The sequence below is a fragment of the Uloborus diversus genome, chromosome 1, assembly GCF_026930045.1.
Source record: "Uloborus diversus isolate 005 chromosome 1, Udiv.v.3.1, whole genome shotgun sequence".
Lineage (NCBI taxonomy): Eukaryota > Metazoa > Arthropoda > Arachnida > Araneae > Uloboridae > Uloborus > Uloborus diversus.
This window is the reverse complement of record NC_072731.1, coordinates 137,538,891-137,566,801: the sequence shown is the minus strand read 5'-3', so window position 1 is coordinate 137,566,801 and position 27,911 is coordinate 137,538,891. Positions and strand designations below refer to the sequence as shown.

At 31.1% G+C, this 27,911-nt stretch overlaps 1 protein-coding gene across 1 annotated transcript in view; it reads right to left on the bottom strand.

Moving 5' to 3' along the window:
• The window catches only part of LOC129235267 (DNA excision repair protein ERCC-6-like), a 206,350-nt gene that overhangs the window by 152,095 nt on the left and 26,344 nt on the right, over nucleotides 1-27,911 (bottom strand). The window contains exons 4-6 of the mRNA XM_054868983.1: nucleotides 23,744-23,944; nucleotides 16,184-16,351; nucleotides 4,163-4,354 (exon numbers count right to left, since the gene is read on the bottom strand). Coding sequence (XP_054724958.1) covers nucleotides 4,163-4,354; nucleotides 16,184-16,351; nucleotides 23,744-23,944 — 561 coding nt within the window. The remainder of the gene's footprint in view (nucleotides 1-4,162; nucleotides 4,355-16,183; nucleotides 16,352-23,743; nucleotides 23,945-27,911) is intronic.

Below are 27,911 nucleotides of genomic sequence, written 5' to 3'. Positions count from 1 at the left end.
TGCTAGATTTCCATGTTACAGCGGTTGAAGGAGGAGTAATGACGTCAGGTTCAATTCGCAACTCCAACGAACTATAGGGGGCACTGAAGTCACTGTCTAATGGCGGACTTAAAAACTAAAACAAATGCACATGGTAACGAAGAAAATGCTAAAAGTGTTGTGATTTTTGTTCGTACGTATGATTTTTTCGCTTTATTCTTTTTAAATTTATTTTCAAAGTCTTGTGGATATTCTGGCCCACGTAGAAAGAAATGAGAATTCAAGAAGCATTACTAAACGTCAAAGATTAATGCAAACTACGTAGTTCGTAGTTCTAAGCAGCTATTTCCACGATGTTGAATTCGATATTTATCAATTCTTGATAAAACTAAATAATAATTGTGGCCTGACAAGAATAACAATTAATGCTAGAAAATTCAATATGACATTACAAATTATTATCGAAAGAATATGATACTTTTTTGCCTTGCTTGGCTAGCGCTTATTGTTTCGCATTTGTAGCTGAGTTATTTCTCTCGAATTCCCGAATCGGTTAATTTAAAAATTTTCTGTTTCGATTTTTCTAATTTCTGAGTTACGATTTAATTGTGTCATGTCATGCAAATCATCAACAAAATTCTCACGGATATATGGTGGTAGTTTTCTTTTCAGTTGATTGACCATTATTTCTTTTCACTTATCGAATTCTGTAATCTTACTACCATTTTATTCCACTCATGATAAAAATTAAAAATGGTTTAACTAAAAATGCGAAATCTCGCCAAGGCTACTTTGCTCGCACAATACTAAAACTATAACCCTAAACAAATTTGGCGAAACCTTTCAGCTGAGAATAAAAGGGAATAAAGTAAATTCTTTCTCGGTTAAACATTTTTCATTTTGTTCTACGATAATATATTCAAGAAAATATTTTGCATACTGTCCATTCCAACTAAATGCTGCTGTAAAATATGGTAAGTTTAATTAATTTAAGATTGAAAAAACTCCCATATTCTTACAAATCCATACAAAACAATAAAATTTTTTACTTTGTATAACGTTATCCAAGTTTGTTAATCCAGAGTTTTCGCTTTCACCATTTTAATAAGGCAAGGAAATAAGGAAAACTAACATTATTTTGAGAAGATCGAGAATACTACTAAGGGACGAATTAATTTCTGTAGCTGAAAGCAAACTAAGACACATCCATTGCGTTAATAAATACTCAGAACAAACTGCCTGTGTTTACATCAACAGACACACATGGAACGCAACGTGGCAATGTCTTAGTTTCTTCGGCAGTTTTGTAAATCACCGCAAGGTAGTGTATTCGAGCGCTGGAGTTCCGAATAGAAAAACGGCGCCACAGCCGCATGTTCGGGCGTAACAAACATCAGCACATAGTATCTTTTAATGTAATGAAAGTTTTTAAAATCTGATTTTAGAGTAAAAACAATATAAAAGCGGACTAAACGGAAAAAAATGTTAAAAAGCGGTCTAAAGCAGACTTTACTCTAAAAAACGGACTTTGGCGGGAAAAGCAGACCATTTGGGAGCCCTGCTTTAGGTTTTCCTAACCAAATGATCAGAAAGTACAGTCCTCAGCAACATTTGTTTCTCAGCTCAAATCCATCTGAGTTTTGGCACCAATGTCAAGAATACTTTAATAATAAACTGATTAGTTTGATTACCCTTAAAGGAAAAGATGATGGAATTTAAAGACGAAACAAATTTTATTTTCGTCCAGATAAATTACAACAGGGTAGTTCTGTACACAAAAGATCAGTGCAGTGGAAGATCTTTATCTTTGGTGGAAAGAACAAATTACGCAATATTTGAAGTTTAAAAAGTTTTCGTTCAAAAAATCGGACCGCTAATCGGTCAGAGTTAGCTTCGCTCACTGATCCGCTGAATTACAGTAACGTTGTGGCGTGGCAACTTTGGCTTTAAACAATAAAGTTGAGTGATCATTTGTTTACATTTTAAAGCTACTGTTAATGTAATTGTATTTTTTGTTTTCAAAAAGTGTTTCTTCACTTTGATTAAAGAATGTGTTTATTTTACATCGGGGGGGGGGGGAGGTGAGAATGATTTTCTCTTATTCAGAGAACTGTTTCTACCTTTATCATTTTTTTAAACGATATCCTTCTGATTGTTTTATTCCTTTTCATATGGGGGATGTTGCAGAGGGATTTTCTGTTTGTTCTAGATGGGTAGTTAGTTTTTTACACTTAATATCTGAGGACGCTTCTTATACTTTGAGTATGACTGAAGGAACAAACAATCAAGTACGGGAGAAAAAAAGTGAACAACTGCCCAGTGGGCATTAGATAAATCAAGTTGTGATAAATGTACGCATTCTGACACCAAGCAGCTTAAAACATTTTCTTTTTACTTCTTTTTTTTCAACAAAACAGTTCAAACACTGGATAGTTTATTGAAGTTTTTAAACTTTTCAATTTACTAAGTTTGAACAGAACAACGTCTGTCGGGTTCTCTAGTTTCATATAAATTGTAGTTTTTTATGGATTTTGAATTCGTTACTACTTTTATGTAACAAATTCAAAAATCTATTTATAATCATGAATTTTTCGCGTGGACGCCATGTTTGGTCATTTGCAAAATGGAAATAGACGAGACTATTAATTGCCTAAGTTTCTAAAAACAGAATTGGATGTTTGCCCATGCATAAACTATTGGAGATAATTTCTGAGTCTTGACCTTTACAAAGGACTTGTGTGTTTTACGAAAACTTAAAATAAAACTACTAAAAATGTTGCAGATTATTTTCAACTGCCCAAAATAGTGTCACAGACTGGCTAGAAAGTTTCTGCTAATAGGATTAAGAAGACCACAGAAAAGTATATAAACAAAATTTTTAATTTAATGAAACGAACATTGTTTGAAATCGTTTACTTTTCAACAATGCTATAATTTAAAATATTTACCACTTAATTCTTGGGGGGGGGAGGGGGGGGGGAGTAATCCTTGAATTTTCCCTGCATGAATATGGAGCATTTCAAACAACAAGCAAACACTGATAGTTGTATAAGTACATTAATTTCATGATAGGTTCATCACAGGAAAAAATAAATTAATAAAAATAAGAGGAAATAGAGAATTTATTAACAGAAATAATAGTATAGTGACAGAATATTTGTATTTAACTTTATGTTAAGAAAAAAAAAAGAAAGGAAGACTTTTCTTAACAATTCATTTTTGAACCTAATACGATAAAATATGCAAAAATTAAGCAGAACAATTAATATTGCTTTGGCTTACCTATTAGCTAAAATTTTAGAGCAACGCAACATTTTATATTGCTGTGGTGAAACCTTCTTTGTTTGAGCAGGTGTTGTAATTTTATCAGTCTTCCACTCGTGAAAACGTATTTTAAACTAACTGTTACTAAACTTAATAACTGCAAACCAATTACAATGTTTGAAACTTTTTTATTAAATTAAGATTTCTCTTTTCCTGCGATTTTGTTCTAAGGCACTTGAAAACAAGATATATACGAGCACTTGTGAATAGTTCCCTTATCCTTTCTGTAATGTTAATGTTACTGTCAGCCATATTATAAATATTATTTAAATATTTATAATAGTTATTTTTCTATTATCAGATGAAAAATTTGTTATTTTTTTTTTTACTTATTAAAATTAATTTGTGCTATATAATACTTACAGGAAATAAAAAGACAAAATATTTTCATCTGGTTCAAAACTGAAGTAAAAAAAAACATTTTTAAATACATTATCATACTCTAAAGGAAATATTTACTTAGAAAAATCTTTACATAATAAAAAAAATTGGTGTACTAGGTAGTCTCGTAAAGTTTTTTCTAATGTTTTATTTTGTGTGTGGGTCTATATAGTAGTTACAAGACTTAAAAATTGGTCAGTGAGCAACTATATTTGGGAAAAAATATTTTCCCTAGGACACAATTCGAACTGAAGCAGTATAGATTACAAACCATTCAATTTAAAAAGATTGTCTGCCACTGTTATTGCATTAGATAAAATGTTCAACTTTGTTTACTTTTTAAAAGACAGTGGAGGCAACAAGTGTTTTTTTTTTTTTTTTTTTTTTTTTTTTTGAGAAAAATTTAACCCCCCTTTGAGAAAACCCTACTTACACCACTAACTTTAGAACAGAGGAAAATGTACATATTTTTAATTACCTCTAATTCTTTTATTCGTTTCAAAACTTTTTCTGTTTCACAAATGTTTTTAGCTTTATTTAAGCATTTAAGAGCATCTTCCAGTTGTCCTTCAGCAGCACGCACTTTGGCCTCACGATAGAGAGTTTTGAATTCTTCTACTTCTTCAGGACTAAGTGATGAAGGGTCACTTACTTTTCTAACCGATAAATCCTGGAAAGTAAGAAGATCAAACTAATTTTATGAATAATAAATAAAATTTATGACTCTGCAAATCTTTTTTTTTTTTCAAAAAAAAAAAAAAAAAAACTAAAGAAAATTTTTGTTAAAGAATAGAAAGAGAATGTTTCAAAGCAATAAATAAATTTTTTTTAAAAAAGCAAGTTTAACATACATTTATAATCACAAAAATTTACAAACACAGTAGCACATTCTTAAGCAAATTGCATCCTGAACCCAATCTTGTAAAATCTGTATAAATAAAGAAAAAAATATATGTGCATATTATAGTAGAGGGGCTATGGTAGAAAATATAGCCAGAAACTGCATTTTGTGATAAAATCATGAAACTTGGCATGCATGTAGACAATGTACTAACAAACATTTTTGGAAGGGGAGGCAATTCAAAATCCCCCCCAACCCCCCAACCCCCCCGGCAGCCATTTTTGGTCAAAAATCCAAAAATACTTTTCTTTTTTTATTTTTTGAAAAATACCCACTGTATCTTCTTTTGGGAGTTCTATTATGCTTACTAAAGCGTAAAAAGTCATCAAAATATCTCTGAACCTCCTAATTTTAAAATTAATTTTAAAAACTTGATTTTTTTTAAACACAACTTTAACTAATCAAAGTTTTTAACATTTCTTGAGGAGTCATTTGAGAAATGTTTTTTTATGCATTTTAAAGCACTGTGTTGAGGAAAATCAATTCATTTACAGTAGAACCCAATAATCTGAACCCCAGAAATCCGAAACATCAGAAAATCTGAACCTATGTTTTAAAGTTTACTCTTAAAAATTGATTACAAAACTAAGAATAAAACTAGAAATTAAAAACCATAAACAAAGCTAGTAATTTTTCAAAACTTGAAACAAACATTTCAACTGTTGTTTAAGAATAAATATAGCACTTTGATTAGTTAAAACGAAATCAATTTTCATTATCGGTGAAAAAAACAAAAAAAACTTCAAACACTTGGAAATGAAGTACGCAATATTTTGGGAGTTTCACTCACATTCTGCAGTTTTATCAGTCATATGTGCACTTGAAATAAGGGGGAGGGGGCACGGACGTTATTTTTACAGAACTCCAGTCGTAATTATTATTAAACGCTTTAAAGCAAGTTTCAAGTTTTTTCTCATTAGGCGATTTGAGGTGTTTGTTCTATGTTTTGAACGATGTAAGAGGAAGAAATATTTAATTATTACAATAAGAAGTTTAGTGCTATGTTAATAAAGCTAGCAATATTTTTACTATTAATAAAATTGTTATTTATTGAAATATAATTCACTGTTACAAAAACTACAACTAAATTGCAATACAAATCTGTTTAAGTGATGCATACAAGAATTATATAGAAAGCAATTTAAAACGTTTGAATTTACAAGTAATTTATTCAAGTACATAACATTTTCCATTGCAGTATTTACACATAGGTGTTTAGATAAGTCCATTTTTGATGCACCCACAATTTATTTGAGAGCAATTTTTTTTTTCACTTGCCTTGCATAACGTAATTCGCTTTCAGCAAGAACTTGAAACTTCGGGCAAACTCAAACAAATAAGAACGTGCTTTTCATCAGTTACTGTAAAACCCCAATCATAAATTGAAGTTAAGGCTAAATTTTTGGACATACTGCCCCACTGATGTCCACCTTGATAAGCACTAAATAACTTGCCTTAGGGCTTCAGCTGTGGGTGGTAAGTTATTCATTGATCATTGTTCGCTGGTGGAAAAAGTTTCCAGCTTCATTTACGGACGGCAAGTTGCATGTAGACGAGTAGTAGCAAGGATTAATGAATCGCTAAGATATTTGAAATTTTTAATTAGGTGTGCATTTTTTTTAGGTTAGGATATATATGAAAATACACCAATAACATCAAGATAGTCTTTTCATCATTTCCACATCGTCACTTTTTTCCGACCTGCAAGAAAAGAGGTAATCATGAGAGTTCCGCTGAGAATGAGTGGAATTCTCTTAGAACAACTGATTTTTGCTGACCGAATTTGTACGCTAAGTCTTGGACTAGTATAAGTCGAAAGTGTTTTCCAGCTCCAAAATCTTCTTTACCCCCATTTTGTACAGCTGATGGAAGCATTGTTGTAAAAAGTTCCAACGAATATGCTCATGTGTCCTCTTATTGCAGCATGCAAAACATGAACGAAGATCCAGAAATTAGCTTCCTCGTGATTTTATGACACTAGAGATATCTTAGTCGATGAAAATCACCGTCACATCATTAAGAGCAGACATAAGATCATACAGCTAGTGCAATCATGGAAAACAATTCTGTCTTATCTGTCGTAGAAACTGAACCAGTTCTTAGAAAGCAAACCATTTTCTCTAAAATGATATCTTTCTCTTATTCCTCTTATGTGTCTTACTTGTTGTATCCTGAAGAGAATGCAGATACTCCACCGAAAAATTTTCTGTCTCAGGTCGTTTAAATGTGAACGATGAAAGAACCATCATAGACAATGGCGTCACAATGTATCGCCCTTGCACTTATTTTAAAATTAGCATTCATCATTTGCATCTTCATCATCCCATCTTAACTCGTTTTCTTCTTCTCTCGAGTTGTTTTCATCAGTAGGAATACTATAATTTAACTCACTGAGCAGGAATGTTAGTGACCAGACTTATTTCCCGTTCAAAGAGCTCCATTTATTGAAATCGATGGAGGGTGAGGTTGATTTTCATAGAGGAGAAATTCAACTTGGTTGAAATTTACAGTATTGCAAATAATGAAAAGCTTAGAAAACGAATCTGTATCGGATTTTAATCTTTTCAGTAAAAGAGCAGACTTACTGATTGTTGATTGTTCTGGGAAAATGAAATGCTAAAAAGTTATTGTTTTTCTACCCGTGAACATTAAGTGACTTTTGAGTCACAACTCTTTTCTCTATAAATTTGTTGCACTGTTTTTTTTTCCTCAACTTGCCCAATCTTCATCAGTTGCTCCACATATTCGTCGTCTACTGCTACATTCGTCTCCAATGAGAACAATTCTTTCGATGACTCTATAAATGGATTCTCATGTTTAGCTATTTCTCTTCAAGACCTTTCTTGAAAACATGCTTTGGAAACTTAACATTTCTTAATTGCGCATATACAGCGTTTCTTTAAATCAGCAGAAGTAACTTTTTCAAACTGTGTAATTAAATCGATAATTTGAAGACCAGCCAACACCCATCTTCTTAATGCAGTTGGACCTGTGAAAATCCAATAGCCCCACCATCTCTATCACTATTGTTTTGCTATAAGCATAATCCGATCCAATTACAGGGGTAGAAGTGGTTAACTTGTAACATATAGGACATTTTTCATGAAAAATATAGGACAAATATGACACGTTTTATGAATAATTTTGTTTGAAAAAGTAAACAATACATATAGTTTATATTATCTAGTTATTCTCGCAGCAATTATTATCAATGATTTCAATTAATCATACTGCATACAGTTAAAAAAAAAACTAAAATAAAAATTATAACCTAGAATAAGTTTCCTGAGTTCTTGAAAGAATAACTTATAAAAAAAACTGTTTACTTACGTAAAAAAGTTTTAAACAAAATTTAAACAATGTGACATCTATTTATATTTAATACAATTATTTACAATTATTAATTATTTATATTTTTGAAAAGCTTTTGTCAAACCTTTTTTTCTCCGTTTCTCTTTAAATTTCACTATTTTTTCTTTTTTTGAAGGTGCACCAACTTTTTCTTTTGCCTCTGACTGTTATGCGTCTTTATAAGATTTTTCCATTACTTTGTGAATTTCGTATTTCGAGAATAAATTGTAATAAAACGGATTTTCTTGGTAATGCTTTCCCAATCACAGCATCTTAATTAACCTTAAAAATCTCATTATAGCATCAATGTTTAAGAGGACCTTTCTTATGTCAGTATATTTTCGTTTACGAGAAAAATGTCTTTCAACAGATGATACAAACTGAGAAAAAGGCAAAATGACTAAAATTACTTTCACCACTAAAAATTCTAAGTGTTGGTATTTAGAAAGCTGATTATATTTATCATTTCAAAAACATTTTCCCAAAATGAATAATTGATTTCCAAGTACCATCAAATCTCCATTCCCCAAAAATTTTAACATAATGTACGTAAAGATTTGACTCCATCTGTTAGTTTGCTTAGAGAATTTTTTGTTAGTACTTAGGGCAATATATTGCCTAGATATTTTTCAGATGATGATGTAGCTTTGAATCATTCCTTTATAATATACAGGATGCAACTTTTTTTTGTTTCTGAAAAGTTTAATTTTCAATAACCAATTCTGCTTAAAATATAGCGTTACAATAAGTAAACCAACTTTTGTAAGAAATTCAAATTTTCAAACCAGGGAGAGTTCATTCATCTTTTTTTCTTTTTTGCATAGTTACCTAATATTAAGCATTTCAAATAGGCTTTTTTTTTTTTTTTTTTTGTACATTTATATCAAATGAATCTTCCCCACATTTTGGTGCTTGTACCGATTCACTGACAAAGTACTTCATCAATAGTTAGGAGAGCTTGTTATAAAATATGGATCATTGAAGCTTTCTCTTAAAACAATTTTAAACATTGTCAGAAATACTCGACACTTAAAACAAAATTAAAACAGACAGGTTGAGCTACAGATTCCAAAAAAAAAAAAAATAGTATATTTAAGCAGTTGAAGTTAGTCTCTAGTTGTTGTTGAGTTATTTGTTGTCAAGCTTTGAAAGAATGTGTGAATCAAGTGACCTAAAGGTTTTTCCAAGGTCATTTTCTAAAAATATTTACACCAAACTATGGGAATATGGGAAATATAGGACAACTGCTAAAAAATATAGGAAATATAGGACACTTTTGATGCTTTTTTTTGAAAATATAGGAAATATAGGATATGTAGGACTACTTCTACCCCTGCAATTACAGAAAACACGTTCATTGTCTTTTTTTAGAACAAACGTTCCTTTTTCAAAGATCTTGAATAAAAACTGGTAACCATCCAGCATAGTTACCAAAGTATATGTATAGCGTATAGCAATAAAATGGGGAAAAACCACACACACACAAAATCAACTCCTTCAGAGTTTCAGTAAAGATACTAAAGTTGGTTGAAATCTATGATCTAATAAACTTTAATTTTAAAAGCATCAGCTTTGATGCGGTGCTGCAAAACTTGAATTTGTTTATATATATGTTTTTTTTTTATACATAATGAGAAAAAGCTTACTGATGATCAATTGGGTGACGGAGAATTAACAACAGCAACAATAGTAATAATAATAATGAACAGAAATTTTAAACTCAACTTTAAATTTCTTTCTATTAGAATTATGTTGTCTTGAAATTAATTTCTCTCTTTTTTCTTCAAGTCCTTATTCTATTATATCCTTCGCAAATAGTTTCAATTTTCAATTATGCGTGCTCAGTCATTAAAAACGAGGGGCATCATGACCGGATAATTGGACAGTTCGGACAATTAGAGTTCGGATAACTGGAACCCTACTTTGATATAACACAAATGTAATGTATCTTCAAATTCAGAAACCTGTAATTCTGTTATGGGGGGAAAAATTCACTTCAGAGAACTCACAATTTAAAAATATCGGTTTTTTAAAAAAAACCACTTTTTTGAAGTTATTTCTGAAACAGGGCTCATAGCAAGTGGAAAAAAATATATAGGAGTTTGAAAGGAAAAATATAGGAATTTGGTAGCAAAATATATAGGAGTTTAAAAGGAAAAATATATAGGAGTTTGGTAGAAAATATATAGGAATTTCGAAAAAGTATAGAATCTAATATGTTTAAAGTACCGTACCAAAAAAAAAAAGAAAAACTGAGCACCATTATCAATACAATTCTATAATGCATGAAGTGATAGTAATGTGAAGAGTAACAGATGTGAGAGCAAATGAATTTCTTTACTCACAGCCACTTATATAAATCATGTTTGCTTCAAACAATTTAGATTCAATTAACCAAAATTGTGAGTACATTTTTTCTTTTATTTCTAAAGGTAGAATTCTACATACAATTTAAGAGAACTTTAAATTAAGTTTTTAGTCAAAAGAGATATCATTAGATGTATACTACTCACTCAAAATATTCATTCGCTGATTATTTAAAGAATTTTATTGCAAAACAGTATGAAAAAGAAATTACAAAATTTAGATTATAACTTATGTGCTTCGAAAAATACATCTCTTATTGATTGCTAGAACTAGGTAAGAATTAACTTGGACATTATTTTTTTAACGTCATAAATCTACCCTTAGTCCTGGGTATTGGTACCTCAATCCTTCAATGCTAACACTAACGATGAGAAAGCCAAGAGCACAAAGTCCCATCCACTCCATGTCTCTCTTCATCTCACTGGTTTTGTTGGACTTTTCCCAAGAAAATCATTACAAAAAGTGTGCAACACTCTGCTTCCTCTCCATTTCACTACTTACAGAAAAAAAAAACTAATTTTACTAAATGAAGCCGAAGAAAAAAAGACTGCGCTAATGCATCACGTTTGCAGGAAATGGTCCATCTCATACGCTTGATTCATTATAGTGGCATGTTAGATTCAAATATTCAGCAATTTTTTAACGTTTAAACTAGATTTTGCTTTGTTTTTGAGGATTTAATCCATTAAAGTAGCTGATTCAATTACCCGGCACTCATTGTAATGGCATTATAAACCGATTCCTGAAATTCTTAAAAAAATCTACACACAAAAAAAGAGCAAATTTGAAAAAAGCAGACAAAATCCTATAAAATGGCTTTGTTCATTGAGATAGTTACATTTTTTAGCAAGCTACAAGCTTTCAAACATTGGAAGTACTCAAAGTTGAGTTGATACCAAAATCTGTACACAGCATTTTCAAAAACAATCGTTTGAGCTACCACCATTCATTTGAACTACATGTAAGATTATATGAGACAAAATTAAAAGCTTTTAAAATCTTTTCAGCCGTACACTTAAAGTTAACATGACTTACTGTTACAATTAAAGTTAAATCATTAAAAGGAAAAAATAATTGAAAACAAGTTAAAAGTTGCAATTAAAATCATCTATATTTTGTATATTTCATAAAAATAAAATTATTTAAACAGAAATTTAATACATATACCAACATCGACAAAGCAGAGGAGAAAGCAGAAAAAATGGATCAAAGGTTTTTGCATTTTTTGGTAGCATTTAACATCTGACAAAAAAAATATAGGAGTTAGTGAGAAAATATAGGAAATATTGGAGAATATCTGACAAATTGTAAAAATATAGGAAATATAGGAGATATAGGAGGACTATGAGCCCTGCTGAAATTAGACATTTTTGGAGTTTTAAATAGTAAAAAATGTAATAAACATCCATGGAATGGATACAACCCAATGATTTAAAAAATTATAATAACGAAAATTTAAAAAGAATCGCCGTTTTTGGTTTTGGACCAAAAATGGCTACCAGGGGGGTTTTGCGGGGGATTTTAGAATGCCTCCCCTTCCTAAAATTTTTGTTTATACAATGTCTACAAGCATGCTGAGTTTCATAATTTTATCACAATTTGCAGTTTCTTCCCCCGTAGCCCCCCGACTATTATATGTGTGTGTCTATATAAATCCGCAGTTTGCACCGGATCTTGACCAAATTTGGCAGGGAGTTACTTGTGCACCGAAGAAGGGATGCAGGGGTTTTTCAAACACCCAAAAAGTACCAAACCATTCAAATTTTAATTTTAGGACCCAAAAAAAGGCAGCAAATGGTTCTTTCTGCCCAAAACAAATATCCGATTTTCTTGAGTCAAATCTTATTTGAAAGCCCACGAAAAATTCCCCTGAAATTGATTAACTTCCTTCAAATTTCAAAATGAAAAAAACCAAGGCTGTTAAATCATTGGGGAAAATTTTAAAAGAATTTTAAAGCCTAAATTAGGCTCCATTAGTGATGGAACATTCATATCAAATCTTAAATTTATCGCTTGCAAACAAGCCGAGTTTAAATTAACGTGAATAAAATCATTTTTGATCAGTTGCCTTTTTTTTTTTTTTTTGTATACAAAATCCAGTCTTATCGAATTGATGGTTTCATCGAATTTTAGAGAACTTTTAGTTTTATAATGCTGTTTACAACTTTTTAAACAATAATTTCTTGTATATTCATCAGTTGGGGTGGTACTCATATGATATAAAAGCAAATAGCCTTAGCACTACAATAGTTTTACCTAGATTAATTTAACTAGACTCTTATTTAACTAGATTATTTATTTATTTAGACCCTTTTTAAATATATTTTACAAGAACTACATTTTTCAATTTAATTTTGTATTATTGAATAAAATGTTTATTTTTTTTTTTTTTTTTTTTTTTGCAGTCTTAATTTTTTCCAGACTTTTTTTTCAGCGCTAAATTTTATTTTTTAATACTGAAAGTTTTTAAATGTCTTTTAACAAGAAAGGATTTTTAAAAAAATCTCATCTTGACACCACACTACTTCCTTTTATGCCTAGTAAATAATAGATGTTTTTGAGTAACTCAAAAGTTATCCATGCCATTTCTATCATTTCTGTTTTATATTTTCCCCTCACACCAATCAGTAAACATAGTACATTATTCTAGCTCTTAAAATGCTATTAAATTCAAAAGCGATCAATCGGAATGTTTTGTTTCATTAAGTTTTTTGTTTTTTATGTATGCATGTAGGTAACAAAATTATTTATTTTTTTTATTTAACACTCTATAAAGATTATGTTTACTACATTGTTACCAAATACATTATGGATTAAAGCAAAATATCTCTTCAAAGTTGATAGAGTGTAATGAGTCTACGCAAATTTCTTTTTTTTTTCTTTTCTTTCTCCCACCATTAACGAAAAAAATTCCCCTTTTACCAAGGTTTTGCTGATATATATCATGATATATTACGATATATATCCAATATTTATTTTGAAAATATCATGATATTTTGTTATTTTCGATATTTATTTTTTCAACTATGGTATTTTCAATATAAAAAGTATATTAATCATAATTAAATTGGTCATTTATTATAAAAAATAACCAAAAAGTTATGTACTATATTTTTATGATGTATATTATATCAGTAATATAACAAAGTAATATAATGCTGCTTTTTTACTTGTATCTTATATTCCTAAAATTATTAGCAATGTAACAATTTTAATTCATATTAAAAGTGCCTAGTTAAATTTTAAACATTGCTCAGAAAAAAAGAAAATGTCTTATGACTGTGCACCGAATAATGCATATTATTTATTTCTGAATCATATTACTGTAAAAGTAGCTAGCAGAAGAAAAATGAGTAAAACAGCTAATGCTAAATTAACTCCATTAAAATTGATATAAATATAAAATGAAATATTAAATGTAAATCATGAAAGAAGCATTAATTTTAAGTCTACATATACAATTACTAGCAAAAATACCCGGCGTTGCCTGGGTCAGTAACAATTCTGAGAAACAATCGTTACTTGCTTTTGTTTTCTGTTTTAAATGAAAGAATTTAAAACACGTCTTTTTGACGTGATTAAAAATCGCGTTTCTTCCTTACCCATAAAACTAAAATAGCAATAAGTATAAAGAAAAAAATAGTATTGATTTAGGAACAAAAGCGCTATATTTAAGCATATTCAAATTTCCAAAACATGAAATAGATCTTCTCATGTTTAAAAAGATTAATCTGTTGATACTTTTTTTTTAACATGGAGTCTAAAACCTTCTCTGTATGGCTATTGAAGTACGAAGTGTTTCAAAAAATGGAGCCGCGCTCGTAATCCCTTTTACTTGCTTTAGTTATTTTGGGAAATTTCAATCATTGTGGGCTCTTGGTGCGATTTTACCGAATTTGCAGGAATCATTTTGGGATACCTTCGGTGATGCTTCCCCCTTTCTTTCTTTACTTTGTAAAACGATATGATATTAATTTTCGTTACAGAGATATTGTCGCCAGAGGCTGAGATACTTTTGGTCACCATAAAAAGGTGTTAAAGAGTTTTATCCGAAATGTTTCCAAAATAAGTAGTAAAATTTGGAGATTGTTTGAAATTGTGCAAAAAGGAAAATTAATGGAAGTTTTTGTGCTGTTTATGGATTTGCCTAATTTAGTTGCTGGATTATTTAACACAGTAAAAAAAGTTTTTTAAAGATTCTTTGATTGGCGATACTTTCTTTACATGGTGAAAGCTGAGAAACATTATTGCATTGTCTTCAGCTTCAAAAACAGCGACGTTGAAAAAAACTGCCAAATGCATCAGCTATGGAAATCTTTCTGCAAAAATTTTGGCGATCTGCTTTTTGATTAGTTAATGAGTAAGTGTTCAATCAGCATAAATAATAATAAAAACCATTAATTACATTAAAGTTCCGTTTAAATGGAAAATGATCAGTCAAATCATGTATCATTTGCCAATCTTGTGCAAAATCTTACTTCAAGATTTGACTTGAGAAAAGCCTTGAACAGTCACGAAAAGCAAAGATAGTCAACAATACAACAATTGTCGCTATCGACAGGGAGTTGAGATAATACACTAAATACTGTATTGAGTTGAGGAAAGCCTTCGAACATGGAACTGAAAAGCTCATAACTCGTTTTTTATTCTACTTAGAAATTTCGAACAGATGCCATCTTCAGCAGAAAAATCAGAGCTTTCGATGGACATATAATGTAAATATGTGCAAGTATTTTTTCATTTCTATATTAGAGAATTTATACGAAAATTGTATGTTATAGCCCCCTAAGGGGGTTTTGCCCCCCATAACAGGACAAAAACTACCCTCTGTGTTATTCTGATGCACAAGCTATATTATTGTAAAGTTTCATCAAAATCCATTCAGTAGTTTTTGCGTGAAAGAGTAACAAACATTCATACATCCATACAAACTTTCGCATATATAATAGTAGTAAGATAATACAAGAAAATAAAGAGTGATTTAAGAATGCATGTACTATTTTGAAGACTTTAGTTTGTACTTATTGAAAATATCGGATATATACATCAAAATATCGGATATTTTTCATATTTTCGAAAATATCATGATATTTTCGAACCCTGCCCTTTACCGGCTGCTCTTTTGCTGCCTTTCACATTCTTTAACACATAGTGCATATAATACAGTTGAGTCTTGTTAAAACAAATTCAAAGGGACCTGTAAAATAAGTTTCTTAATCGTGAATCATCTTATTTGACAATTAATAACAACAAGCTATAGGATGTGGATCAAAATGTAGTCCGTCTTAACGATACTCATGGATTACTGGATTTTCTGATTTGTAACATTTATTGAACAAATTTATTGCTCATAATTAAAGCAAACATCACATTCAGTAATTGGCTTGAACATACGTTCATGTTAAAATCCAAAGTAAAAGTTTTGGTGGCCTCTTGATGGCCCTTTTTAAATTTCATTTTAACCAAAGTTTTCGATCATTTGAATTGGTTCAGTTCCAACCATTTTGGTCAATCTAAGTTCTACTATACATTAATATAATACCAAAACCATTTACTTTGTAATTTCTTGAGCAGGAGGCTATATTTTCTGCAGAACTTTTTGATTTTTTTATGGAAGATTCATAGTTGTTATAACTTGAACATCCCTCATTGAAAGAAACTTCTTTATCAACAATTTTATTTTCCAGTCTCATAGAAGATGTTTCAGAATTTTTTATGTCTGAGTCAGAACTTGTCTTTCCCTTAAAAAAAAAGTATGATTTGAAAACTACAATGAATTATTACAAAAGTTTAAAATAAATTTACACTAAGCAATAAGTTAACACTACTTTATTACACTCTCTTTTATTATTTTATTAGGTGAGCAACAAGAATACATACCTCGAGTGCTTTGATCATCTTAGAAATTCTTGGAGATGGGCAAACAGCAAAAGCAGATTTTAATTTTTGGAGAGATTCCTTTGGTTTACCTTGCAAAGCTAATTGTTCTCCCAATTCAACTGATGTTTCAAACTCTTTCAACTGCTTGGAATGGCTTGAAAGCATCGACTAATTGAAAAGTTAACAGCAATAAGAAGCATAATAAAAAAATTTATGGGGTGAAAAATACAAGCTATGTCTGGAAAATAAGTACAGTTTTGCTATACTAGCACCATAGTGCTAATACAGCAACTTCATACATGAACACAAGTCATCATCTTTTCACTGACATCATTACCAACTAGATTGTTCTGATGGCATTTGTCAGTGATTGTTCCAAATGGTTCACACAATTTCTGAGCCCACCAACTAAAGTCTTTTCCATAATATGGTTTTTAATGCTAAACGAGCTAAAATTCATCAATTTGAATGTGAGAAAGTGGGTTAGGCAATTCAATGATAGATGTTCAAGACGAAGCAGGCGCCATTCCTCTTGTCAACAATGAATTAACAATGAATTATCTGAAAAAGTTAATGAAAAATTCGGAAAACAGGCAGATTACAATAATAAGAAGTCTTTTTATTGAGTTTCAAAATGGTGAAATTTAAAAGTGGCTGCTTTCCCTTGCGGCAGTTTTCTATTGAGAAGGCTTAGAAAAGTAAGTTTCCTCTCACAAACTGACTGAACATAGGTAGCAACTATGTCGAAAAATTAACCAAATAAAAATGCTCCATCATGTAAAAAAAAAAGTTTTTTTTTCTTTTTCAAATTGATACTTACTTTCCTGACATCTGTTACAGAAAAAACTTCAAGAGATTACTGAGTACTCTTCTATATTTATTATCATCCTATCCTTTTACAAGGTTAACTAACCTCACATCATTTGGTTTAAAATTATAGTAAGCAATAAGTGCTTATTTAAGAATGACTAAATTTAAAAACTCTCAAAATTTAATAGAGAAGTAGAAACTGAAAAAAAAATCATTAATGATTAAGATAAAAATAAGCTTATTTAGGATAGCACACATTAAAATAATGTCCAAGTGTCAAAAACATACAAGATGGAAAAGAATTGAAATCTGAAACACAGGAAACATTTGCGCTAAGTATACTCAATGCTGGCCATGTCATGCGCCCAAAAAGTAAAATCTATACTAATATTATAAAGAGAGATGGCAGAATTTTGTGTGTTTTTATGTTTGAGGAAATCTCCGGAACCACTGCACCTACTTAGAAAATTCTTTCACTATATGAAAGGTGCTTTCTTACTGAGTGACATAGGCTATACAGTCAAACCTCATTATCGCGACACCCGGATTTCACGACACTCCGGATGTCACGTCACTTTTTCAAAGTCCTGAACTTATGCCGTATTATTTTAATATTAAGTGGCTCCGGATTTTACGACAGTTTTTTTAGTGCAACTCCGGTTACGACGACACTTCGAGCTACGCAGACTGGATCAAATATTTCTTTTCAACTGAAAAATTTTCAGTAAAATAATGAAAACACCTGGAAATGTTTGTTGTAAGACCTTCGGACTCTGCCAAGAGATTTGACCAGGCATGACAACACTAAGAATGGCGAGGGGCGAGTAGAAAAGTTCTGAAAGGTACAGGTTTCAGATTTTGACAAGATGAAGGACAATAGAAAGGAATTCAAAGCAGGTGGATTGTAATACTGGACGAGGAAAACAAAAGAAGAAGAGAAAGACCATTAGTCCAGTCAATAGGTTAAAAAAAAAAACGGGCTTGCCTTACAAAAAATGGGGTCAAAGATTTTATTTTTTAAATTTGTGTATACTAGTGCCAATATGAAAAAACCAAGTTATCCAACACAAAAGACCTCGGGAGAACTTTTGGGGGCCGAAAACCCCCAAAAATTTGTGACTTTTTGTAGTATTTTCAAAATATCTCAAAAATGGTTAAAATTACAAAAAAACTTCCAATGCAAATGTTAAAGAGGATAAAATTTCCTTCAACTTTTGTCATTACAACATTTTTGTAGCATGAAAAGCAAGCGAGTTACAGCTTCTTGAAAGTTACACTTTTTCTGAACCCCTTCAGCGAAGTGCGTGAAAGCGAATCGGATAACGGAAGAAAAAAGGAGAAACGCCGGCAGTCTGAGCTTGGAAACCATTTGTCTTTCACAGCTGAGGGTAAATGCCTCCGTTCCCTTTAATTTAAACAAAACACACCCATTCCATCCACCCTCCCTTTTTTTTTCTCCAAATGAGATGAATCGACTCAATAGATACTCATGTTGGTCACTTCAGGGTTTGAGCGAGAGTATGTTTTATCAATTTGTGTGTTCTGAATTACAATTTTTTTCCTAGAAATGATTACGCCTGACCAAGGTGTTTTTTTTTATTATTATCATTATTATTTGCGAAACCAATTTGCATGAATGCGAAATAAAGATTGTGAAGGAGAAGGGAACAGAAAATCTTCAAAGATGCAGCGCAAAACGGCAAAATGAAGAACATCAGCGTTTTTTGAAGTTCTTAAAAGAAGTGACAATTCACACTGCCTGTCACAAATGCTATATCAATGAGCAATCAATCTCTTCCCTTGAAGTAATGGTTGAACCTAACATGTTAACTAAATTCCTTAAGAAAGATTTCTGGCAAATTATAACAAAAAGAATTGTCTTATTCTACTTCTTGAGACATATTTCGAAGAGTGTGGCATTGAAGTCAGGCAGACTCAAGATGATGCCGACTCACTCACTTACTGCTCTTTCAAAGGCAAAAGAAATTGAAAAGGTTGTTATAGTGAGCGAGAGGACTGATGACAGTTTTAGGACAGCCTTTCAGCAACTTGTTCTTTTTAAAACCTGGAAGAAGGAATGCTTGTGATTTGTTTTTTTTCCCCACTAAATCTTTTAAGTTTGACCCCAGCAATATTCTTTTCATCCATGCGTCTAGTGGGTGTGATACGACTTCGTCAATCTTTGGCCAAGGCAAAATTAAGTTGTACAAAATAGTCAAAAAAAAAACTCTTGAAATTAAGGAAGTTATTGAAGTATTTATGGACCCAATCTGTCATCATGATGCCTTCCTTAGCTGCAGCTGGAGAAAACATTTTGCAAATATTATACACAAGTGACGTAAAGTATTTGAACCTATCTTTGGATACTTTGTAATTTAATCTTTTTATAAAACTAGTATACAGGGCTAAGATAAATCTTGCAGGGCTACCTCCAACGTGCGGGGAGGGGGGGGCATGCTGGACGTTGTCACTTATATCGGTTCTACCACCAAATTCATAGTTGGTTGGGCAAAATAATTGATCCACAGAAATGGGGTTGGGAATGCAGGACGCAAGGTCTAATAATGCATTTTGACACGAAAAGAGATTCAGTTACTCAGAATCTTTTGAAGATTGTACTTTGTACCTGCAAGAAAAATTGTACTGGAGCCTGTTCTTGTCACAAGGCAGGTTTAAAATGCTCCAGCACATGCAAACACTGCAGTGGCACAAATTGTGAAAATGTTGCAGAAATTTCATCTTTGGATGAGACTGCTGAAGAAGATAATTTGTTCCAGGAGCTTTTGGAATTACCGCAACAAGGAGATGAACAATTAAAGCTTCTTTCAACCCCCTACAGATTCTGAACTGGGAGAACCTGGACCTTCAAAACGGCTTTGAAGAAGATAAATAGCGCATTTTGTTGTTATTTCTCTATTTGCTTTAAGGTTGAATGAATCTCTCTGTAATTTAGATGTATGTATTAATCTTCTTCATTTTCATTTTATAAGGTAATTCTTTTGGGTTTTTCATGCCTCAAAAAGTCAGTTTCTGCAGAATTTTTTCAAAGTGTTCATTACGTATTACTATTGTACCTTTATTTACTCATTTTTATTCTATTGTTTGCTTATTATCACCCTAATATTTATTCATTCACATTTATATTCGAATATTGCATTTTCGCTTGTAATAGCATGGATGGTAGAATTATGTGCTTTAAATGAATGAGAAGATTTTGTAATTCAATTACAAACTGCAATATAAATCATATGTTATTGGAGTGTGACTGAAGACTACCTCTGTCAGACTAGAAATATTAGTTCGTGAGCGGTGGGGGAGGGTTTATTATTATTATTGTATCAGAGCATAGGATGCATGACTGTGTTGATTGTTTGCTTATTAGCTGCCTAATATTCATTCCCTCACATTAATATTTAAAAATCGCATCTTTGTTTGCAATAATTAGACTAGAATGTACAAATTATATCTCTTAAATGAATGTATATATTGTGTAATCCAGTTGCAAACAACAATATATCATCTATTATTGGAGTCTGATGAAGACTACCTCTGTCAGATCAGAAAAGTTAGTTCATGAGCAGTGGGGAAGGTTTTTTTAAAATTATTATTGCATCGTCGTATGTGTTTTAAATGACTGCGTATATATGTATTTCAGTTTCATAATACATCGTTTGTTTTTGGAGTCTAGTGGGAAATAATCTGTCAGCCAGAATTGCTACTGTGTCCAGCGGGGGGGGGGGGGGGGAGCAAGAAACTCAAACTACTCTAACTGTCGATAAACTCTCTGAAACTAAAGTTTCTATTGAAGTTCTAATAATTATGACGTTTTGCTTTCAGTGTGAAAGCTTTTTTTTTTGGAGTAGAGGAAAACTGCCTATTTTCAAAAGGCTATAGCAAGCTTGTTATTTGTGCTACAAAAAAGTTGTAAATACAAAAGTTGTAGGAAATTTTATGTTCTTTAAACTTTACATTTAAAACTTTTTTCCAAGTTGAACCATTTCGGAGATATTTTGGAAAAAACAAAAAAAGTCATAAATTTTTGTGGTTTTTCGGCCCCCAAAAGTTCTCCCGGGGTCTTTCGTGTTGGATAACTTGGTTTTTCCATGTCGGCACCAATATGTACAAATTAAAAAAATAAAATCTTTGACCCCATTTTTTGCAAGGTAAAATGTATCTATTGACTGGACTACATAGCTACTTGAAGCTGTAGGTGGTCACTACAAGCTTCTCCCATGAGAAAAAAAGAGATAAGACCTCTTCATTAAATTAAAAATGGACACACAACTCTAAAGTGGATACAAGAATTACAAAGGATTTTTTCACATTCGAAAGGTGAGGCTTAGCCGTCAAAATGTAATCAAATTGCGGACAGAAGTGAAAAGTCTTGAATTGTTTTTTTTCTTACTGATAATTTCGTGGAAAAGAGGAGTGTTAAAAATGTAATTCAAAAGCTTAGCAAACACTTATTGGAAAGTATTTGAGAATTGAGGGGAGAGGGGGAAGAGTTAAGTTTTTTTTAAAATAATTTTTATTATATCTACCAATAATTCAAATTTGCATTAGTTTAATCTAATTACAAAAAGATATATATAAACGCTATTAATTTCTTCAATAAATCTAATTTTGCTGTTATCTAATGTTTAAGTATGAATTTTTAAACTATTCCGGTTATGACGCCGCTCCGGCTATGACGACACTTTGTTGACGGTCCCAAAGGTGTCGTGATAACGAGGTTAGACTGTAATTCGAAAAAAATCCAAGAAATAGTTCTTTTTTTATTCCAATTTAGGCCCTAATTTCACACAAATTCCCGAATATGTGAGTGAATAATTACTTGTACATATTAATTATATATCGTCAAAAAGGGTAGAATTTTCCACGTTCTAAACAATGTTTCAATGCTCAAACTTAATTACGGCAGGAGTAATTTGCGTTTTTAGCTCAAACTTTTTTAGGCTTAGCTGAAATTTAGGGACTACTTTCTTCATTAAATCTATCAATAAAAAGTGAAGGAATTGTTCCAGTTTTCTTTTTGACACCATTGGAAAAAGCGACATTTTTTACTCCAGATCTCTCTTGACCTATGGTCGAAAAACTTACTTCAAAGGAAAAAAGTTACAAGCGTTTTTAAATCAAGTTCGGAAAATGTCATTTTGATTACTTTAAAGTTGTAAACCATTTTATTTTCACATTTCTACAGTTATGTTTTTTAAATCCATTGTTTCTTTCCTTATTTTGCATTTAATTTCTTTAACTTATTTTATTTCGTGTTTCCATGGTAACACTTTCAAAATCCATCTTTCGCATTTTAATTTCTTAAAAGTATTTTAATATCTGTCGTCATTCTTTGGAAGAGTAATTTTGCATAGTGTTTTCTTTCTTTTATTTAAGCCTGATTGTTGAATATATGTCACTTTCACTTGACACCATTTTTATTCTCAAGGTAGATTGGGCAAAGTCGGGCAATGCAGCACTTAACATGTAAAGATTTGAAAGCTACTGTTAATGTGATTTTATGCTTTTTTGTTTGTTTGGCGAAACATTTATTATTGCCTAAGGAAAACCATCTGCTTCACTTGCAAAAGGGCTGGGTTCCGGTAGCATGGCCACTTGGTGCATTAGGCGCTGCGCAGTTCAGTCTAGGATTATTGTTTCAAAGCAACCGTAAACATAGTTTATTGTTTTGCAAGAAAAGAAACTTTTGATTTGTTTTTATCCGAGTGAAATGTACGACATTTTCTTCTTTTTTTTTTGGCGATGATTTTTGCATGTTACACGGGATGTTTTCATTTTTTCGTTGGATGGATTATGATAGCGTGGTTGCTGGGCGAGTTTGGTGATAAACAATAGAGTTGCAGAATTATTTTTACATTTAAAATATACACTGCTTGACAACTGCTAAGGAACAGGTGATTTATACAAATTTGTACCTCAACCAGCTGGCCAATGGAAACAAATTCAAGTTCAGATGGCGTGGTAGATCAAGACTCGGCTATCAATGTTTAAAAAATACCTAAATTTGTAAAATCTAGAATTTGCATCATTTTTGGTTTTTTTTTTTTTTTTTTTTAATTTTACCCGAGAAAATTCCTTGATTTCAGCATTTTATTGATGTTTTAACTGTCCTTGTCAATTCTTTAGACAAATTTTACCTTCTAAAATCTACATTAATGTAAGACATTGCTGAAAATAAAAAACATTTTTGAGTCTCTTGAATCAACACGGATGCAAATGACTTAAAATTTTCGAGTCTAATGAGAGCACCAATATATGAGTCTACAAGTCCTCAACTACAAAAATTAGACATATAAGGAGGGTTACAAATAACGCTATTAACATGTAATTATAAATGTCCAAACAGCAGAACCACATAGTAAAGAAAAACAAGAGAGTATTGAACCTGATTTCCAAATGTGTGGAAAAGCGGGACTGATGTGCAGAAGTGTAAGAAATGGTTTGTTAAGATGCATAAATTTTGTACCTAATCTGTATTAATTCGATAAATATGAATATTCTCAAACTCAAAATCCATGACCAGTTGTCAGTTTCCATGACTTTTGAGCACTTTTTGCTAAAAATCATGACTTTCCATGACTATTTTCGATCATAATCGAAATTCATGACTTTGCCTAACATTTCAGGTACTACCACCCTGCATTGAAGAAATGCATGGATTTGGAAATTCATTTCTGCATCCCTCTTTTTTTGAGTAATTTACATTGTTTCAAAAGCATCACAGACGTTACTTACCTCAATGTGTGCTATGTATTTCTTTACTTTAGGACAACTGTTTAATGCTAATGCTTGATTGAAAACCTTTAAAGATTCTTCAAATTTTCCATTGAAGGACAATTCCATAGCAGTTTTTTTCAACTGATTGAACTTTGCTAGATCAACAGCATTCATTTCAGATTTATCAGTGGAATTTGTTTTCTTTCGCTCAGAAAAATTCTAGAAAACAGAAGATAAATATGAACAATTCAAGAAAGCAAAATAAATTAAAAAACTAATAATATATTTCGAAACATCAAGAGAATACAAAATTTAGTGATTTATAAGAAAAATAAAATATAAGGATTGTGTTACATTGGAATGCTTACAAAGATATAAATAGGGTTTGAATTACATTGTAAATCTGAAAATCCATTATTTTCCGTCACTTTTGCTTGTAACTTTCCATGACTCATGGAAAGTATTTTTTTCCAGAAAAATATACATTTTTCACAATATCTAAATAAGAGTTTGTGAAAATAAAATTGCAACCATCTGATCCATGCTTTGCACACACTTCTAAAAATACAAATTAAAGCAAAATATAACAAGGTGAGCTACCATTACAAGAAAAGCAATTAATGCAACAATGAGTAGTCATACACATGTCATAAGAGTTTTAAATTTAAAATTTTGCTGTCAAGAACATTCATTTATAAATCTAAAAATTTTTTAAATACTTATGGTTTGCAACAAATTATAGAAAAGTTTTAAGCTGAAAACGTATTTCTGTTGTAAACAAATTCGCTATTTTTCTCTTAAAAAACTGTGATACACTAAAAATATTGATTGAAAACAATATTTTTAGTTTGTCACTAAAATACTAAACCTACTGCTTGTCACCAACAATATTTTAAGTTGTCACTAAAAATATCGTTCAATGCAAAGAAATGTTTTAATTGTAAACTAGTCGACCCGTGCGGAACTCTCAATGTGCTTCGAATCGTTTCATATGGCATTTCGCTCTTTAAAAAATTCAAAGAAAGAAAATTATAAAGAAGAATCGAAAAAAGTTAACAAATTAAAGTAAACCGAAAAAAGTAAACCAAAAAAGAGGAGATATGTAATTTGAAGACATCAGCAACAAAACCTCGTTAAACCCAACTTTGTGATAATGTGATCATTGCTCATCTTTTGGTTGTATGTATTTTCTATGCAAATAATAATATCATTAAAAGTGTGACTGAGTGACTCGCGAAAAAGCAGTAATTGTGCATGTGAAAAAATTGGTTGTGGCAAGTACCAGGGGTCTGTCTAGGATTTTTTACAGGGTCCTATTTTTGTGAATTTAAAAAAAAAAAAGTGAAAAATCAACTCTTTTTGTGAAATTTCAAAATGGTTTAACCAAAACTTATCCATCAATATAGATTAGATTTCTGGTTTGCGTACTCATCTATAACAAATTAGTTCATGAAAGGTCCGATTTGGTCAATCAACATTTTGTGAAGGGTCCTTTTGGCTAATCAGAATTTTGTGAATGGTCCTTTTTAACTAATTAGAATTTTGTGAAGGGTCCTTTTTAACTAATTAGAATTTTGTGAAGGGTCCTTTTTAACTAATTAGAATTTTGTGAAGGGTCCTTTTTAACTAATTAGAATTTTGTGAAGGGTCCTTTTTAACTAATTAGATTTTTGTGAAGGGTCCTTAAAAGGACCTAAATTTCCTCTGTGTGGCCAGACCCTTGAGTACAGTCCTGCCTATGCGAGCATCTGACAGAAAAAAAAAAGAACCATTAAAGAACTATTTATTAGCACAGATATGAACTGGCCCCATTCTGATTAACAGCGCGACACTCCAACCAACTGAACAGTTGTGCCTTTGTTTCAGAATGCTATTCATTGAAGCAATGTGTAATAAAAAACAGCAAATAAAGCTTTTTCCAAAAAGATCATGCATTTATGTTTTGTCATTAGCCAGCATGATACGCTGTAAAATTATTCGTAAAACATTGAATTTGATTAAGGAATGAGGAAAATCTCGCGTAGCAATTGAAACAAACATTCTAGAGAAATAATAAATTAGATTGAAAATAAGTGTTTTTATTTTTGAAAATTGATACAATTTTGCACAGCAGGCAGCTCTAACCGTTACGGCTTGAATGCCAGCACATGTCTTTCTTTTAATCAAACATTTAAAATTCAAAACCAAAACCAGTTTAACTGAGTCAATTTTTTAAGTGTAATTTTTCAAACGTAGACAAAATGCATTCCCCCTCCCCCAAAGCAGAGCAGCAGAAATTGATTTCTTACTAATGAAGTTGATAATAATTTAATGTTTTATATTGTACACGAATAAATAATTAAAGGTTTACTCGATGAAACTCGTAATTTCAATTTGGAGTAGTACCAGGGGTCTGGCCAGATATTTGGGTCCGTTAACCGACCCTTTACAAAAATCCGATCAACCAAAACGGACCTTTCACAAAATCCCGATCAAACAAAACGGACCCTTCACAAAATTCTGATAAACAAGATCGGATCTGTCACAAATTGTTTATTGAAAGAGCAAATCTGAAAGCAAAATAACGCATATTTCTGTGTATAAACTGATAATTTTTGGAACCTTTTTTTAAGTCAAATTAGAGGAATCAGCTTATACAAAATCGGCTAATTTTGAAAAAAAAAATCGGCACTCTTGTGGTGCTCCTGCAAGCGATAAATAATTGCTACTGCCAAATAAATATAATGGTTGTTTGTTTCATCATAGCTAAGGCATTGGTAAGCACTTTCCTCCGCTCATGATTTAATAAACAATAATAATATATATCACCGAAATGAACTTAGAACTGCAAAGGAATAGTAAGGATGAGGAAAAAATATGATCGCTTCAGATTGGGTTACCAACTTCAAAATTATCACCACTTAGCGTCTGGCGTTGAACCTTTATAATGACTTGATTAGAAATTATTCTCATCATTTTGCCAGCTTGTCAATATTTGCGTTTTTACGGTGCGGTGCGATGTTTAATTGTTATTTTGGGAGAAAATTATATGGGTTTTGATTTTTCGATGCTAACAAGGATGATTAACTTTAAATAAACTCTTTTAATTACCATTTTTTTTTTCTTTAGATGTCTACATTTTGAAAAATGCAATCTTTTAACACCCGATATGAGAATCATATTTTGTTCTTTTTTCAAGCTAACTTCGCTTTATTAGGATTCAAATAAATGAAAAGTCTCTTTATTTCTGTTAGAACTCTCATTTCAAGCTTTTAAAGCAAAATTCCATTTTCTAATATGAGTCAAAAATTAAAATGCTGAATAAATGGTTTATTTTATTTTATTTTTTGGGTCAACTGTGTCCACAGATATTAATGATATGTTTATCATAGGACTCTAAAATGCAATTTTAAAATAATTTTATCAAAAGCATTTCTTTTACAAGCCGTTTTTATGCTTTTGATGCCTTCACTTTGAGAATTGCAATCTCTTTGCATCCGCTATGGGAATCCGATTTTACGAAATTTTGATGCTTTGTTAAAAGGTAAACAATTGAAATATCTTTTTTATTTTTGTTAAAATCACGGAATTTATAAGTTTTAAACGAAATTCTGTGCTTTTTAAGAGTGTCTTGGGTCAAAAAGTTGAATACTAAACCCTATTCTGAATTTTATTTTATTTATTTATATTTTTGTTACAATTATTTTAAGTACAGAAATATATCTAGTATAATTTAACATAATGTAGAATGGTAGATAAATGTTGATACTTGAAAGAGCGATGCCCCCCCCCCCCCGCCAAATATCAGAAAAAAAATCCGGAATGATTTTCTCAACGTAGAAGAGGAAAACACTCAACTTTAAGTTTAATTGATGCCGTTTGTACCATCTCTAAATTCTAAAATTTTGTTTTGACAATTTTTTTTTGGCGAAATTTTTTGATTTTTTACTTAATTAATTTATTTTTCACAAAATTATTTGATTTTTCACAAAAAACGGACCCTGTGAAAAATCCTGGACAGACCCCTAAGTACTTATACAAAAGGTCGAACACTGCTATGAGAAAAATATACATTTCAGCATACAATGCAAAAGTTTTTCTGTACAAAAAGGATTCCCTTGAGAACTGAATTTTTAAATCTAATACTTTTTTTATGCTTACATTATGCTTAGTGGTCTGAACGAAGTCAAAGCTTAAAAAAAAAAGA